This window comes from Natator depressus, chromosome 1 (assembly GCF_965152275.1).
Source record: "Natator depressus isolate rNatDep1 chromosome 1, rNatDep2.hap1, whole genome shotgun sequence".
NCBI lineage: Eukaryota > Metazoa > Chordata > Testudines > Cheloniidae > Natator > Natator depressus.
This window is the reverse complement of record NC_134234.1, coordinates 286,678,496-286,692,434: the sequence shown is the minus strand read 5'-3', so window position 1 is coordinate 286,692,434 and position 13,939 is coordinate 286,678,496. Positions and strand designations below refer to the sequence as shown.

The window sequence follows — 13,939 nt, the reverse complement described above, 5'->3', positions numbered from 1 at the left end:
ATTTATAGGAGGCTCGTAGAAATACTTTATTAAAAGACACCATGAGAGAACAGTGCATTCCAAGCCTGGTGGAGTCGTGGTACCAAATCTTACAAAATTATCAATATACTAATGCAGAGTTGACATGCCAGTGCCTTGAAGTAGTTGGAGCTTATGTCTCCTGGATAGATTTGAGTCTGATAGCCAATGAAAGGTAAGGATTCTTTTTCATTAGAAATCTTTGTCTTTCTGATAGTATTTTTGTATGCAATCCTGTCAGCGGCATGGTAATATGATTCTTACAACAACCTATATCAAAAATCTGTTCTAGAAATACAAAAAAAAAAAATTGTGCCACCCAAACTTCCTGTTCTAAGTAACTTTTTAATACTTGTTGATTTCTCGGCAGTGGAGAGAGATTTCACAAAGCAATGTAAGCCATAGTGTTAGATGGGTCTGACTACTACGTTTATAAATGACACATGTTATTGTCTAGATCTACAAACCACATGCACTATATAGGCTTTTAAATTAATTTAAAGTGAAACCACATTGTAAGTAGGAAAACATACAAATTATATGACTTCGCTTACGCATGTGGTGATGTAGTGTGTCTATATATTAACTTGTTTTCTCCTTTCTAGGTTTATAAATATGCTGCTAGGTCACATGTCTGTAGAAGTTCTTCGGGAGGAAGCATGTGACTGTTTGTTTGAAATTGTAAATAAGGGAATGGACCCAATTGATAAAACAAAACTGGTAGAATCTTTGTGTCAAGTGTTACAGTCTGCTGGTCTCTTCAGTATTGATCAGGTTAGTAAATTGGTATTTTGGAGATAAGTCACACAGCTACATAAATAAGATTTGATGATCAGGGGAATAGAGGGCCTATCTTCCGAGGGGACTCTAGAAAAGCTTGGCTTCTTTAGTCTAACAAAAAGAAGGCTGAGAGGGATATGGCTGATTGCTCTAAATGCATTAGAGGGTAAGTACAAAGGAGGGTGAAGAGCTATTTAAGGTAAGGACAAAAACAAATTAATATCAACTGGCCATAAACAAATTCAGGCTGGAAATTAGAAGGCTTCTAACCATCAGAGGGGGTGAGGTTCTGGATCAGCTTCCCAATAGGAGTTGTGGGGGCAAACAATTTTTAGGAGATCTGGACAAATTTGAGTACAGTTTTATGTTGGGGTTGTTTGTGATGGTAAGGGACAGGGCTCAACAGCCCTGGGGCTCACTTCTGGTTTGTCTTATGTTCCTAAAGCTCATGCCTTGGGGTTTCAGCCGGCCACTGGCAGGGGTCCAGAAGGGATATTTTTGCCTCAGTGTATTCCAGGAGGGTTTTTTACCATCTTCCTCTGAAGCATCAAGTATGGCCATGGTTAGAGATGGGAGATTGTGGGGTGTAAGCCAGTGCTCTGAGGTGGGAGAGCCAGATGCCCCCTGGTAGGCGGAACCAGGAAGATCTCGGCCACTATGCTGGAACCGGAAGGGTGGTACAGGAACAGGAAGCGCAAAAGGCAGGCCCTGCAGCTCAGCTAAGCAGTATACCCCAGGGAGATGGAGGACGACCTGGGCTTCAGATACACCCTGATGGGAGGAAGTGGCCCAGGGGCAGCCGTCTATGTGGCTAGGCTGCTGGCTGACTCTAGGTCAGCCTGTTGCGGGCGGATCCCCTCTGACCCAGTGGCAGACCACTGTTAGGGCCCTGGGATGGGATGTGGCAGAGTCGGGTGGGCCCGTGTCCCCCTACCCTCTGCCACCCCATCTTTGGGCTGGCAGCTTCCCCATCTCAAGCCAAGAGGCCTGGCCTAGTTTACGTCCGACAAGCTAGGACCGTAGACTATTTCCTGGCGCTCAACCCCTGCCGGCACCTTAGGCTCTTTGTTTGGTGCCCCACCCTGCCTGAGGGCCTAGGCCTCTGAACTATTTGTGGCTCTACCTTGCCTAAGGGTTGGAGCTAGAGATGGATGACTTCTCCCCTTTACTTAGATTGTTGTTTCAGGAGCATGTCAGCAAAGGGGCGTGGCCTCCCTCAGAGACTGACAGTGAGGGAGACCCATACCTGCCGACATGCTTACAGGCACCAAGCATTCTCTCAGGTGCTTGGCTGGCTGGTTCTTGCTCACATGCTCAGGGTCTTAACTGATCTTGTGGGGATTAGGAATTGACTATAGGGGGTGTTTGCCTTTTTCTGCAGCATGTGGGTATAGGTCACTTGCTGGAATTATGTGAGTATACCTCAATCACTTCCCTGCCATTGCAGGGGCCTCGAGCACTGGTGCACCTTGATTCCTCCTGTTCTCTACCTGTGGCACATAAGTCTAGTCTCTTGTGGGCTGTAATACTTTAGTCTCATTTCAGTTGCAGGGTTTAATGTGTGGGTGCATGGTGGTGTTGCTGTCCTGTTATGTACAGCGAAGTCAGACTGGATGATACAGTGATCCCTTCTAGCTTTGAGCTCTGACTCTAACATTGTTCACCCTGCCTCGCCTTATTTATTTTTTTCTCCTCCTCCTCACCCCCCCCCACCCCAATTCTGTACTCTTCTAATTTATTGTGTCAGGTGTGCCTATTTCCTCTCACGTAGGGTTTGAAAATGTTACCAGACACTTAATAGTCAGAGAAATAAACTTACTAGCAAAAGATGGGCTCCCTTTCGTCAGAGCAATGCTTAGATGAGAACCCAACCTCCCTCACCCAGCTATAGAGAAAGGAGAAGATGCTGCAATTCCTGCTCAGGTTGCTGTCATTGAGTCTCCAGTTTGTAAGTGTCTGATAAACTGGAAGCCTCTCCACTATTCCTCCCTGGCTGCTTGAAGGCAGAAGGAGCATTCCTGCTTTCTGTTCCTCATATGCTAGACTCTAGAACAGGGGTTCTCAAACTTTTTATCTCCATAACCCCATTTTGAGACTTACTGTTTTCTGTGACCCCCAGACAGCAACCTAGTGACCAAGTAATCCAGGTAATTTGGATGTAGGCTGTTCTTCCATCTGATGAGATGCTCAGCTCAACCATCACCAGTGTGGGAGGCTGAATAATTTTGTTGTCAGCCAAGAACTTGCAAAGCTGTGGAAAGGATTCATCGTTTGCCTTCAAAAGATTATTCTTCCGAAAAACAATTGTTTTCATGAATCCTTTTCTTTGATCGCTAAGGTAAAGGATGTGAGCTTTCCTTGCAGACCTGTATTCAATTCGTTCAGTTTCTCAAATGTTTCTGTGAAATAGACAAGAAGGCACATCTTGCTTTGGTCACATAGAAAATTCAGTGAATTCATTCTTTGTTGTCCATTGCATAGGTATGCAGCTTGTCTCAGTTGAAAAAATCGTCTCAGTACTTTTCCTCTCGAGAGCCAGTGAGCTTCAGTGTGGAACATCACATCATGATCAGACCCCATGTCTTCACATAGTTTTCCAAAAAGGCATGTGTGAAGAGGCAAACACTTGATGTAGTTTACAATAGATGAGACCTGCTGCAAAACTTCACTTAGCTCTGGACTCAAAGGTTTAGATGCCTTTTGTTCTCTGTGAATCATGCAGTGAGTCCACACAGTAGACAGAGCAACTTTCTTTATCTGTGCACTCAGACCTGCTTTGTGGCCTGCCATAGATGGAGCTCCGTCTGTGCAAAAGCCCATCATGCAATCACATGGGATATTTTTGTCTTGCATGTAACACATCAAGCATTCAGTGCACCATCTCGTGTCTGGGAAGATGGAGGCCCAGAACAGAAAGTCTTCGAGAGTTGCATCCTCTCATGTGCATTTCAGAAAAGCCAAGAAATGTGCATCATGACCCTCTGTGCTCACATCAACGGGAAGAGCAAAAACTTTTTTCAGATGTTTTCCCTGATCTGCTGCTTTCATCTCAATCCTTTGCTTCATTGAGCTGTTGGAGAGTGATCTGGCTTTGCTTGTTTGCCTCACTTTCTCCACGCATTTTCACCATATCGATTGCAGCTGTCAAATCCAAGTCTCTCCTATTGTGTGAAGCTTCTTGGCCTATGCAATGTGGTAACTAACCTCAAATTATGCCTTTTTGAGCATGGCCAGAGACTAACATGGCTTTCTTGAATGGTACTTGTTGATGCAAAAGTTCTTCTTTTCAGCGCTGGAAAATGACTTTTGATTTTCCTGTGTGTTCCTTGTGAAGGATTTCCAAGTGTCATTTAAGTTAGTTAGGCTTCTTGCTTTCAGTAGTTAACACTGTGTGACATAACAGCCATTTTGGCCTTTCTTCATTCTTGACAAACACTGGTGAAGCCATACTCAAAGAAAGCCTTGTCATATTTGCAAGCATGTGTCTTGCACTCTTGGGTTTTTTGATCGTAACTGCATCACTAGACTTACTGCTGGAGGTTGAAGCAGATACTCTGTGTAAAAATGGGTCCATTGTACCTCTTATCACAAATCAGAGGAATTCACTGTTAAGCAAACGAGACCAGGATTTAGGAAGGTCCTGTGTGGTGACAGTAGGGCAGCACAGTAACAAGTGACTTACAATGATTCTTTATTAAGTACCAGCAGGATACTCAAAGTGGCATAAAAGAAGATATGGGCCCTGCATTAAGGAGTTTGCAAGCCGCTGCAGATTCCCATCTCAGAAAAGGCTAGCACAGATACCTACCAACTCAAGCACAGAGGATACTCTGTTAATAAGGCTGCTGTCCACAGATAAGGATCTTCTGGATTAAAGTCTTTCAGCTGGATGCTTGCACAGCCAGCTGGTGCAAATGGCAAAATAGTATCTGCAAATCCAGCGTATCCAGACCTATTCCACAAACGCTATGTCAGGAGGCTGTGATTTTTACAAACTGGTGGCCTCTGCACAGCATGGCCTTACATGCACTGTATGTGCGAGGTCACTCTGTGCAGAGGCTGCCATTTTGTAGACCAAATGGCAGCCTTCTGGTATGGTGTTCATGGAGTGCGTCTGGACATATTTGGGGGAAGATGGCATATTGCCAGCTGATTCTGGCTCGTTGGACCTGTGACCCCATTTGGGGTCACAATCCACAGTTTGGGAACTGCTGCAAGAGCCTCCAGGCTGCTGCAAGGATGATTGGGGAGATTCCAGTATGCAAACCTTCCCTCAGTTGCTCTAAAGAGGATCTCTACTACTTTACCCTGATCCAGTGTGTAATTTATAATGTGCTTTAGAATGAATGGCTTTATACATATGTAAAACACTTCATATCTGTAATGAAGAGTGACAATAAACACATTTCCTTTCTGAGAGGTCTTCTAGCACTTTTACTTGAAGTGGGTTGATTCTGCAAATACAGAAACATGTCTGCTTTGTTTATCTTCAGAAGAGAAGAGTTCATCACAGTGTGTTTTTTAAAAATGTCTGCCAGCTATTTATTACTTTTGGGTATGAACTTTTCCCATAGAAATCACTTGGGCTTGTGTACTTAAAATTATACAGATTTCAGGGGAGTGAATGTATAAGTAAGATCACTTTTCATTTTGAGGTAGAAGGAACAGGGAGACTAACCCGGGAGAGGGAATTAGTTATAATAATGTGATGCTCAGTTGTTGTGAATATATTTTTTTGCATTGCTTTAATCTTTGTCTCCCCATTCCATCACGGAAAGAACAAACCAGGCAACCACTGTGCCAATTTAGGATACACATATGCTACTTCCTTACGTGGCACTATGTACCTATAGGAGACAATGCATAGCACTGCCCATGAATCTATACTGCTTTGGGGAGTTGGAGCTTTGAGTCTTTGCTACTATTTCTAATCAGATCCCTATTCTTCCTACAGGAAGATGATGTGGATTTTCTAGCCAGATTTTCTAAGCTGGTCAATGGAATGGGGCAAGCATTGATAACTAGCTGGACTAAACTGGTAAAGAGTGGAGATATGAAAAGTGCTCAAGACACCCTGCAAGCTATTGAAGCGAAAGTGGCCCTAATGTTGCAGCTGCTAATTCATGAAGATGATGATATCTCATCTAATATTATTGGGTTTTGTTATGATTACCTTCACATCTTGAAACAGGTAATTTAAAAAAATATATATGGCAACTTATTTTCTCCCTAACTTAAGAACATTTACTTTGCAGGAGTTTACTTGTTATAAAAATACTTTGTAGCTTGGTGTTTAACACATAGTAGCTCTGGTTTATTGGTTTCTGAACATACTGCTTATGTACAGTTGTTTGTAGAATTTTGGAGAAATGAGATTGGATGAAGTTTTGTGTTCTCCTAAAAATATGCTTGCAAGCAGTAGCAGTGTTGTAAAGAAACACATAGTTATTCCTTTAACTATTAGAAAGTGCAAAATCACTTTTGATGAGAGATAACATTTGAAATGTCTCATTACAGCTCTCTGTGCTTTCGGAGCAGCAAAAAGCTAATGTAGAGGTAAGACTAGTTGAAGTTCCTTCTTAGCAGAGCTCTAATTTGATAAGTATCATTATTTTTGGCAAATGTGATCCCTAAAACTCTTCAGAAATACAAACATTTCCCTTTTTATTAAGACTACCTATTCTATACATTAGTCTCAAAACATGCATCAGTAAAGTTGTCGTGACTTATCATTAGGGGCAGTATGAGTTGCCCTCATTTAACCAAATATATTAAAAATCAAAAATTGTTAAATTTACAATCTATTTTGAATTGTTCATATAAAGATGGACATTGTTTTAGCCCAGATTTTCCAACTTTCTTCCTCCCAATCAGCTCTAGTAACTTGAATCCATTTTTTCATAATTCTGGGAATTTTTGTATCCAAATTGTGTGCTCTATACCAGTGGGTCTCAAACTTTTTTACTGGGAACCCCTTTCACATAGCAAGCCTCTGAGTGTGACCCCGCCCCTAATAAATTAAACACACTTTTTAGTTTATTTAACACCATTATAGATACTGGAGGCAAGCGGGATTTGGGGTGGAGGTTGACAGCTTGCGACTCCCTCCCCCCCGTAATAACCTTGCAACCCCCTGGGGGGTCCTGACCCCCCAGTTTGAGAACCCCTGCTCTATAATATAGTGATATCATTTTGTATCTATAGGCAAGTTGAGAAGTTTTCCAAACTGAACTTTAGATTATTCTCTTTACATTGTTTTAATTATCCCAACTCAGAGAAAAGTGGGGGTGGGGAGGTTTGGAATTAAGAGTTTGGAAGGAGGGGCTTATGAAATAAAACACAACACATAGTATGTTCACTTTAGAAATATATTCCTGAAGTGTTAGCTTTTCACTTTGGACACTGTGTGCTAACAGGCCTATCAGTTTTGTCCTTGTGTAGTTCCAGTTCTGTTTCATTAGATCAAGGCAGGTTACTGCTGAAACGAACAGAAAAACAAGATAAGCTAGTCCGCTTCATGTAAAACCATATAATCAGATTCCCTATCTGACTGTAGAAGCTGCTTAATTCTATCAAATCCACTCCTCTTTCTCACAAAATAATGCACAACTTCACCCTTCCCCTCTTGGATTTCCAGTGACAGTTTATTTTACCCGTTTCCCCTATAGGCTTCTGGGCGGTTTTGATTGTTTTCTAATAGGCATAACAAGAACCTTGATGTTCATGTCATTTCCCTTGTAATTTTTTAGAATAGCTTTTCGTTCACAGAAAGAAATTAGAGCCCAGTACTTCCAATACGTTTTAAAAAAAAAACTTTGAATACCTCAGAATAACAAGTTCTAAAAATGGAAATGAAAAAAAACAAAACAAAAATCATTAAACCCTGAAAATCCTAGGGGAGGTTCTTGTTTAAAAATACTCTTCTCTCCCCGCCCTCTACCCCACAACATTTATATGTAAGATATGATGGAGCTATATGTGGTGGGAATTTAAATTTTGGGGTTGAACCATATCGGTTATATGTGGGAACTAGTGAGTTGGATAATACTGCTAGAAACTGAGCACTGTCAATTATACTAAATCAGGCTTTTAAAATCTGGATTATAGCTGAAGATTTGGTCACTTATCTGATTCACAAAAACCCTGTGGAACATCACTTCCATTAAGTCTCTTTGAACATTCTACCTCAAGGGTGGATTAATTTTTAATTCTATAAACTTCAGCTACTACATTTTAAAGTATTTCCCAGATTGCTTTACTACAAAGTATAGTGCTAGGTTTTATGTAGTTATCAATTGCTTTGTTGGAGTACTGGAGTACACTAATTTTATCAACTTTTCTTCACTATAGGCAATTATGTTGGCTGTTATGAAGAAGTTGACCTATGATGAAGAATATAATTTTGAACATGAGGTAAGATGTCATATTTAGGTAAACTTGATTTTTGTAAATATAAAATCTCAATTTTAAATTACAGGCTGTTTGGCTTAAGTGAGGAATCCTAAGATTCATGTAGATAACTTTGTTTAAATTTTGTGAATATCAATCAGTGTATTTATCTTAAATTTAAAAAACTAAGATTTGAAACCTATTATCTCCATGCAAGCGTATCTTCTGTTAACATCCATCAGAGCAGTATATGTATCAAAAGGGGGGAATACTCTTAAAAATTGGTGTTTGGGTGACAATGACTTACAGGAATTTTTGGAATAATCTGTCTGAACTGAAGTATGAGTTTAAATTAGTGCATTGAACTGAGCTCATAAACTGACATTCTCATGCATACTGTTCCTTGTGACACCATACATTAGATGACTGGAGTATCCACATCAGTGGTTCAAATTAACACAGAATTTCCAAGTGCAGAACAAAGAAAACAAAGTGTCTAATTTTTAGACAGGCATACTGGTTTGGTACAGGTCAAAGATCTCTCAAATTGTTTGGTATTAACTTGAATAACTTTAAGTGAACTGCATTTGGGTCAGACTCAGACTTGTAGCAAGAAACCAAATGATAGTGTAACAGGATCTCAAACCCACACAAGGATTTTTTTTCAGATATTTAAATACCTGCTAACTAGCAGCTGCTCTTTCAATGCATCTCATTACGTTACTAGTTTCTTGACCAACTAGCTAATCTGCAGAATTAGACAATAAATTTAATCCAGTGGTTCTCAAACTTTTGTAGTGGTGCCCCCTTTCACATAGCAAGCCTCTGAGTGCGACCCCACCGTAGAAATTAGAAACACTTTTTTAATATATTGTGACAAAGCTTCCTCTCCGCCTCGGTTCCATTTAGTGGCAGGCTAGGGTATTCCTCTTTTCCCTCAGAATTTTCCCCACACCCCTGGGTTTACTGTCCACACCCTGTCAGAGCAGGGTCCCTCCCTGACCAGGGAGGGGGGAAGGGAGCCTCTCAGTCTCTGGTAGCCTCTGCGGGAGTAGTGGCAACAGACCAGACATCCGGTTCAGTCTCTCCCCTCTGGCAGGGTCTCATCCCTCAGACCTCCGGGGTCTGGAAGGGCCGTCCGCCCTGTTGGGCAGGGATTCTCCTGTCCTTCGCCTCTGTACCTGCGTGGCTTCTCTCCTAATGCTTGTCAGCGTCTGCACTGCTCAGCTCTCCAGTAGCTGGCCTTTCTCCCTCAGCTCCTATCTCCTGCCTGGCTCTTGATTGGCCCCAGGTGTCCTAATTAACCTAAAGTAACCCCTGGTCAGCTACCAAGGGAAAAGGGACCTGCTTATCCTGGGGCTAATATATCTGCCTTCCATGCGTTAATTGGGTTTAACCATAGCCCTGGCTCCACCCTTGTTAAGCCTAGGGTGTTGTACACAAATGCAGACTTGTACCTCTAAGATAAGGCAGCAATTTAAAAAAGCATTCTCCTGAGTTAATTGGTTGCTTTCCATTCCCCCTCCTTTCCACACCTTTTTGTTTTCTGAAGTTTTTATGGAAGGTACTTTGGATACTCATGTGAATAGTGAATACTTTGGATACTCAGTGGTGCCCTGTTCTTAGTTGGGGCCTCTAGATGTCACTGTAATACGGAAAATAAGAAAGGGCATGACATTAAGACACAAGCAAATAAGATGACTGGTACGTATCTACCCAATTAACTTTTCATAATCTATTTTGTATCATGACTAATCACAACTTAGTTTTCTAAAGATGTAATCTTCAGATGTCTTAAATATAAAAAGAAAAGGAGTACTTGTGGCACCTTAGAGACTAACAAATTTATTTGAGCATAAGCTTTCGTGAGCTACAGCTCACTTCATCGGATGCATTCAGTGGTGAATGCATCCAAAGAAGTGAGCTGTAGCTCACGAAAGCTTATGCTCAAATAAATTTGTTAGTCTCTAAGGTGCCACAAGTACTCCTTTTCTTTTTGCGGATACAGACTAACACGGCTGCTACTCTGAAACCTGTCTTAAATATGTAAATGTGGATTACATGAAGAATCTATTTGTTGCAGGGTGAAGATGAAGCAATGTTCGTGGAATACAGGAAACAGCTGAAACTATTGTTGGACAGATTAGCTCAGGTGTCACCAGAGTTACTATTGGCTTCAGTCCGCAGAGTTTTTAACACTACACTGCAGTAAGTTATATTTCTTCTAGTTGGCTTTAAGAAAGATTGCACTTTCAGGAAAGATTGTTTGATGCAATAACGGATGACAAACTTCTCATGCAGGCCTTGTCAAAACTCTCAGGTAAACCATTCTTTACATTTAATTTAGTGGTCAGTATCATTTTGCTGTGTCTTCAGCAGTAAAATAATCTTGATTATTCTTTTAGGCTCAGATTTCTAGAAAACCTCTTGATCTGTTTGTAATATTAAATGAGGGCTTAGACTCTAAAATAGGTGTCTTCTCTCTCTAATTTTAAGGTTATCACCATCCTCTCACTTTAGGGACCACCATTATCTAGCAACTGCATAGTTTCTCCTTAGCTTTTCATTGTGTGGATATTCTTCTTCTTATATATTTTTAAAGCTAATAGAAATGCTGCATGTCTGTTGTATGTAAAAAATAATGCTCTCCAATGGCCAATATTTCAGGATGCCAGTGTTCTTATAGTCTTTATTTGCCTAGTTATACTTTAACTGATCGTTGGCTCCTATGTTTTTAATGAAAACTGCACTGATGATGATGAAATCTGTAGTCTCTCCATGCCATGCAGTTCAAGGCACTTCACAGGAAAATACTGGGAAATATATTTGGCAATAAAATTGGTAGCTTAAGTGTTTCATGAAGCTCTGTTGGCTAATGTGACCTTTGTTGAAGCATAATCTCGTGTCCATTTTATAGGAATTGGCAGGCTACACGATTTATGGAAATAGAGGTAGCAATAAGGCTCCTGTATATGTTGGCTGAGGCTCTCCCTGTTTCTCATGGTGCTCACTTCTCTGGTGATATTTCAAAAGCAAGCGCTTTGCAGGATATGATGCGAACTGTAAGTATTTCAGCAGTAAGAGTTACTTAAATGTTTCACTCTTTACTAGCAGTTTTTTCTTTTAACAGGAAAGGCTCATCATGATTATCAGTACCTCACTAAACTGTAGTTATGCACTATAAATGATTAATTCTAATTCCTTAATGCATTTTTCCCTACAGCTGGTGACATCTGGTGTTAGTGCCTATCAGCATACATCAGTGACATTGGAATTCTTTGAAACGGTGGTTAGATATGAAAAATTTTTCTCTGTTGAACCTCAGCACATTCCAAATGTTTTAGTAAGTTTGATCATTCATACAAAACTTCTTACTTTATTTTCTCCAACTAGATAAAGTAAATATTAGGAAGGTTTTTTTGTGTTTGGAAAACTTGTCTGTTGTTCCTTATCTATTTTCTGAAAAAGATAGATGGAAATTTTGTTGGTTTGTTAAATTTTCTGCTTATGTACAATGAATACAAACTGAAATTTTTATTTTAATTGCAGATGGCATTCTTAGATCACAGAGGTCTTCGCCATACTAGTCCAAAAGTACGAAGCAGAACAGCTTACCTCTTTTCCAGATTTGTCAAATCTCTTAAGTAAGTGAACGTTGTTTCAAGTGGTGTATCCAGTTTTTACAAAAGAATTTCAGGTGATGAGAGAGCAGTGACCTGTTTCTTTTATTCAAAATTCAACATGTTGAAATGAGCTGGAATTAAGTGGTACACCAGAAAAGTACTTTTCTGGAAGACCCATTAGGTTTTGTAAAATTCAGCCAGTACTGCAGAGAATCTTAAAATGTGGACTGAAGCAGAGTTGTCTGAATTTGTAGAAAGAGGAAAAACAGGTGTGAACTCTCCCAATTCACCTCAGTTTGGTATTAACGCTGAAGTCTAATGATGGTGATATACCGGTCAATAGCAACTTTCGCTGCTCGTCATCTTAGTGGAACCAGCCAGCAATTGTGGGCAGATCATGAGTGGAGTTCCAGTATGAGTATCATTCCTCAGTGTGACAACCTGAAAACAACTTACACAAGAGTTAACCAAATTTTGAATATATATTTGTTCTCTTTAACCTAGTAGGCAAAACTTGTTTTATATGGAGGTTATTTAATAATACAGTTAAAACTCTTCAATCTGTGGTATGATTAGTAGCAGGAAATCATATTGGTCCTACTTCTCACGCACAAATATTGCACCTAAATGCAGGAAAAACTCTGGAACAATACATCAGACATAGAAACCTGACCCTTTTTCAACTGTTAATGAAAACATGTAACTTAACCCCGGTCTACACTACATGCTTATATTGGTATAATGGCGTCGCTCAGGCGTGTGGAAAATCCACATCTCTGAGTAATGCAGTCATATCAAACTTACCCTTGGTGTAGATAGTTCTATGTCAATAGGAGGGCTTCTCTTGTCAACATCGCTATCTCCTCTTGGTGAGATGGAATACCTGTGCCAACGGGAGAAGCTCTTCTGTCTGCATAGATAGCGTCTTCAGTAAGTGCTACAGCGGCGCAGATGCTGTAGCCTGTAAGTGTAGACAAGCTCTGAAATGAACAGGGCCATTCCCACTTGTCAGCTATTTTTCCAGGCTCTCTGCAGACTCATGCAGACATCTCTGCATTCATTACATTCACGTTTTTGAGGTTTTCCTCACAATCCTAAAACCAGAGACTTCTTTAAAATGAAAACTGTTGTTCTGGAGGACCACACAGGAACCTGAGAGGTAGCAGCTCACCATTCTGGTCCAACCCAAACCCTAGTCTCTCCAAGTTAGAGCAGATTCTCTCTTGCAGTAGGGCTAAGATTTTGCAAGTGGTGGTTTCTAGAAATATGTAATACTACTTAAATGTTTTACTTCAGTAAACAGATGAATCCCTTTATTGAAGATGTTCTGAACAGAATACAAGATCTGCTAGAACTTTCTCCACCTGTAAGTACTTCTTATTTTCTCTAACATCTCATAGATGAAGGGTGTGAATTTATATTCATCTGGGTGCCTAAGGTACTAAGGCTCTAATCAGTAAGTACTTGTGTAGAAATTTAGAAATGTACTTATGAGTAGTCCCATTGAATTCCTGGGACTTCAGTGAGACTATTCATCTCATTAAAGTTAGGCACATGCTTAAGTATCTTGTTGAATAGGGTCCTAGGAAGCATGGGCTTTAGAAATACCTGTGTAAATGAGATTTCTACCTGTTGATGATCCTTTGAAAATCTTTGAAACTGGCACGAGGTCCGCAAACAATTGCAGCTCCTATTGATACTTCTGTTAAAGTGCACTGATCTGTCAAAAGCACTGGAGAGGAAGATTGTAGTGGCCCTGAGTAGCTGAGGCCTGCACTGACATGAGAAATTAACACATAAAGGGAGGCCTCATTTCTTGGAGGATGGATTTAAGGAGGTAAACAGATTATTAGGCTGAAAACGGAATGTTTATGCTAAATAAAATAAGTAAATAGGTCAGTAGGCTAAAAGGGCAGAATGCCTGAGCAAGCTAAGATAAGAGGGAGAACACCAAGGAAATCCTTTACTACCAATGGACAAGGTAAGTTAAGAATGTAGAGATGAAGATACAAGTAGGTTGAGCATGGACAAAGCTTGCTGCATAGGGGTTGTTTCCTGCAAAATAACCAAGCCAGTCCAGAAATGTGATGTGTAATATATATTAGATATGTATATGAAGGAAGAGGTTT

General features: G+C 40.5%; 1 protein-coding gene across 3 annotated transcripts in view; it reads left to right on the top strand.

Annotated features, from left to right (window-relative positions):
- XPOT (exportin for tRNA) overlaps positions 1-13,939 on the top strand; it is a 67,037-nt gene that overhangs the window by 34,877 nt on the left and 18,221 nt on the right. For all 3 annotated transcript variants that reach the window (XM_074942129.1, XM_074942128.1, XM_074942130.1), the window contains exons 7-16: positions 9-193; positions 624-792; positions 5,753-5,989; positions 6,316-6,354; positions 8,149-8,211; positions 10,271-10,395; positions 11,105-11,249; positions 11,411-11,530; positions 11,737-11,831; positions 13,107-13,176. In XM_074942129.1, coding sequence (XP_074798230.1) covers positions 9-193; positions 624-792; positions 5,753-5,989; positions 6,316-6,354; positions 8,149-8,211; positions 10,271-10,395; positions 11,105-11,249; positions 11,411-11,530; positions 11,737-11,831; positions 13,107-13,176 — 1,248 coding nt within the window. The remainder of the gene's footprint in view (positions 1-8; positions 194-623; positions 793-5,752; positions 5,990-6,315; positions 6,355-8,148; positions 8,212-10,270; positions 10,396-11,104; positions 11,250-11,410; positions 11,531-11,736; positions 11,832-13,106; positions 13,177-13,939) is intronic.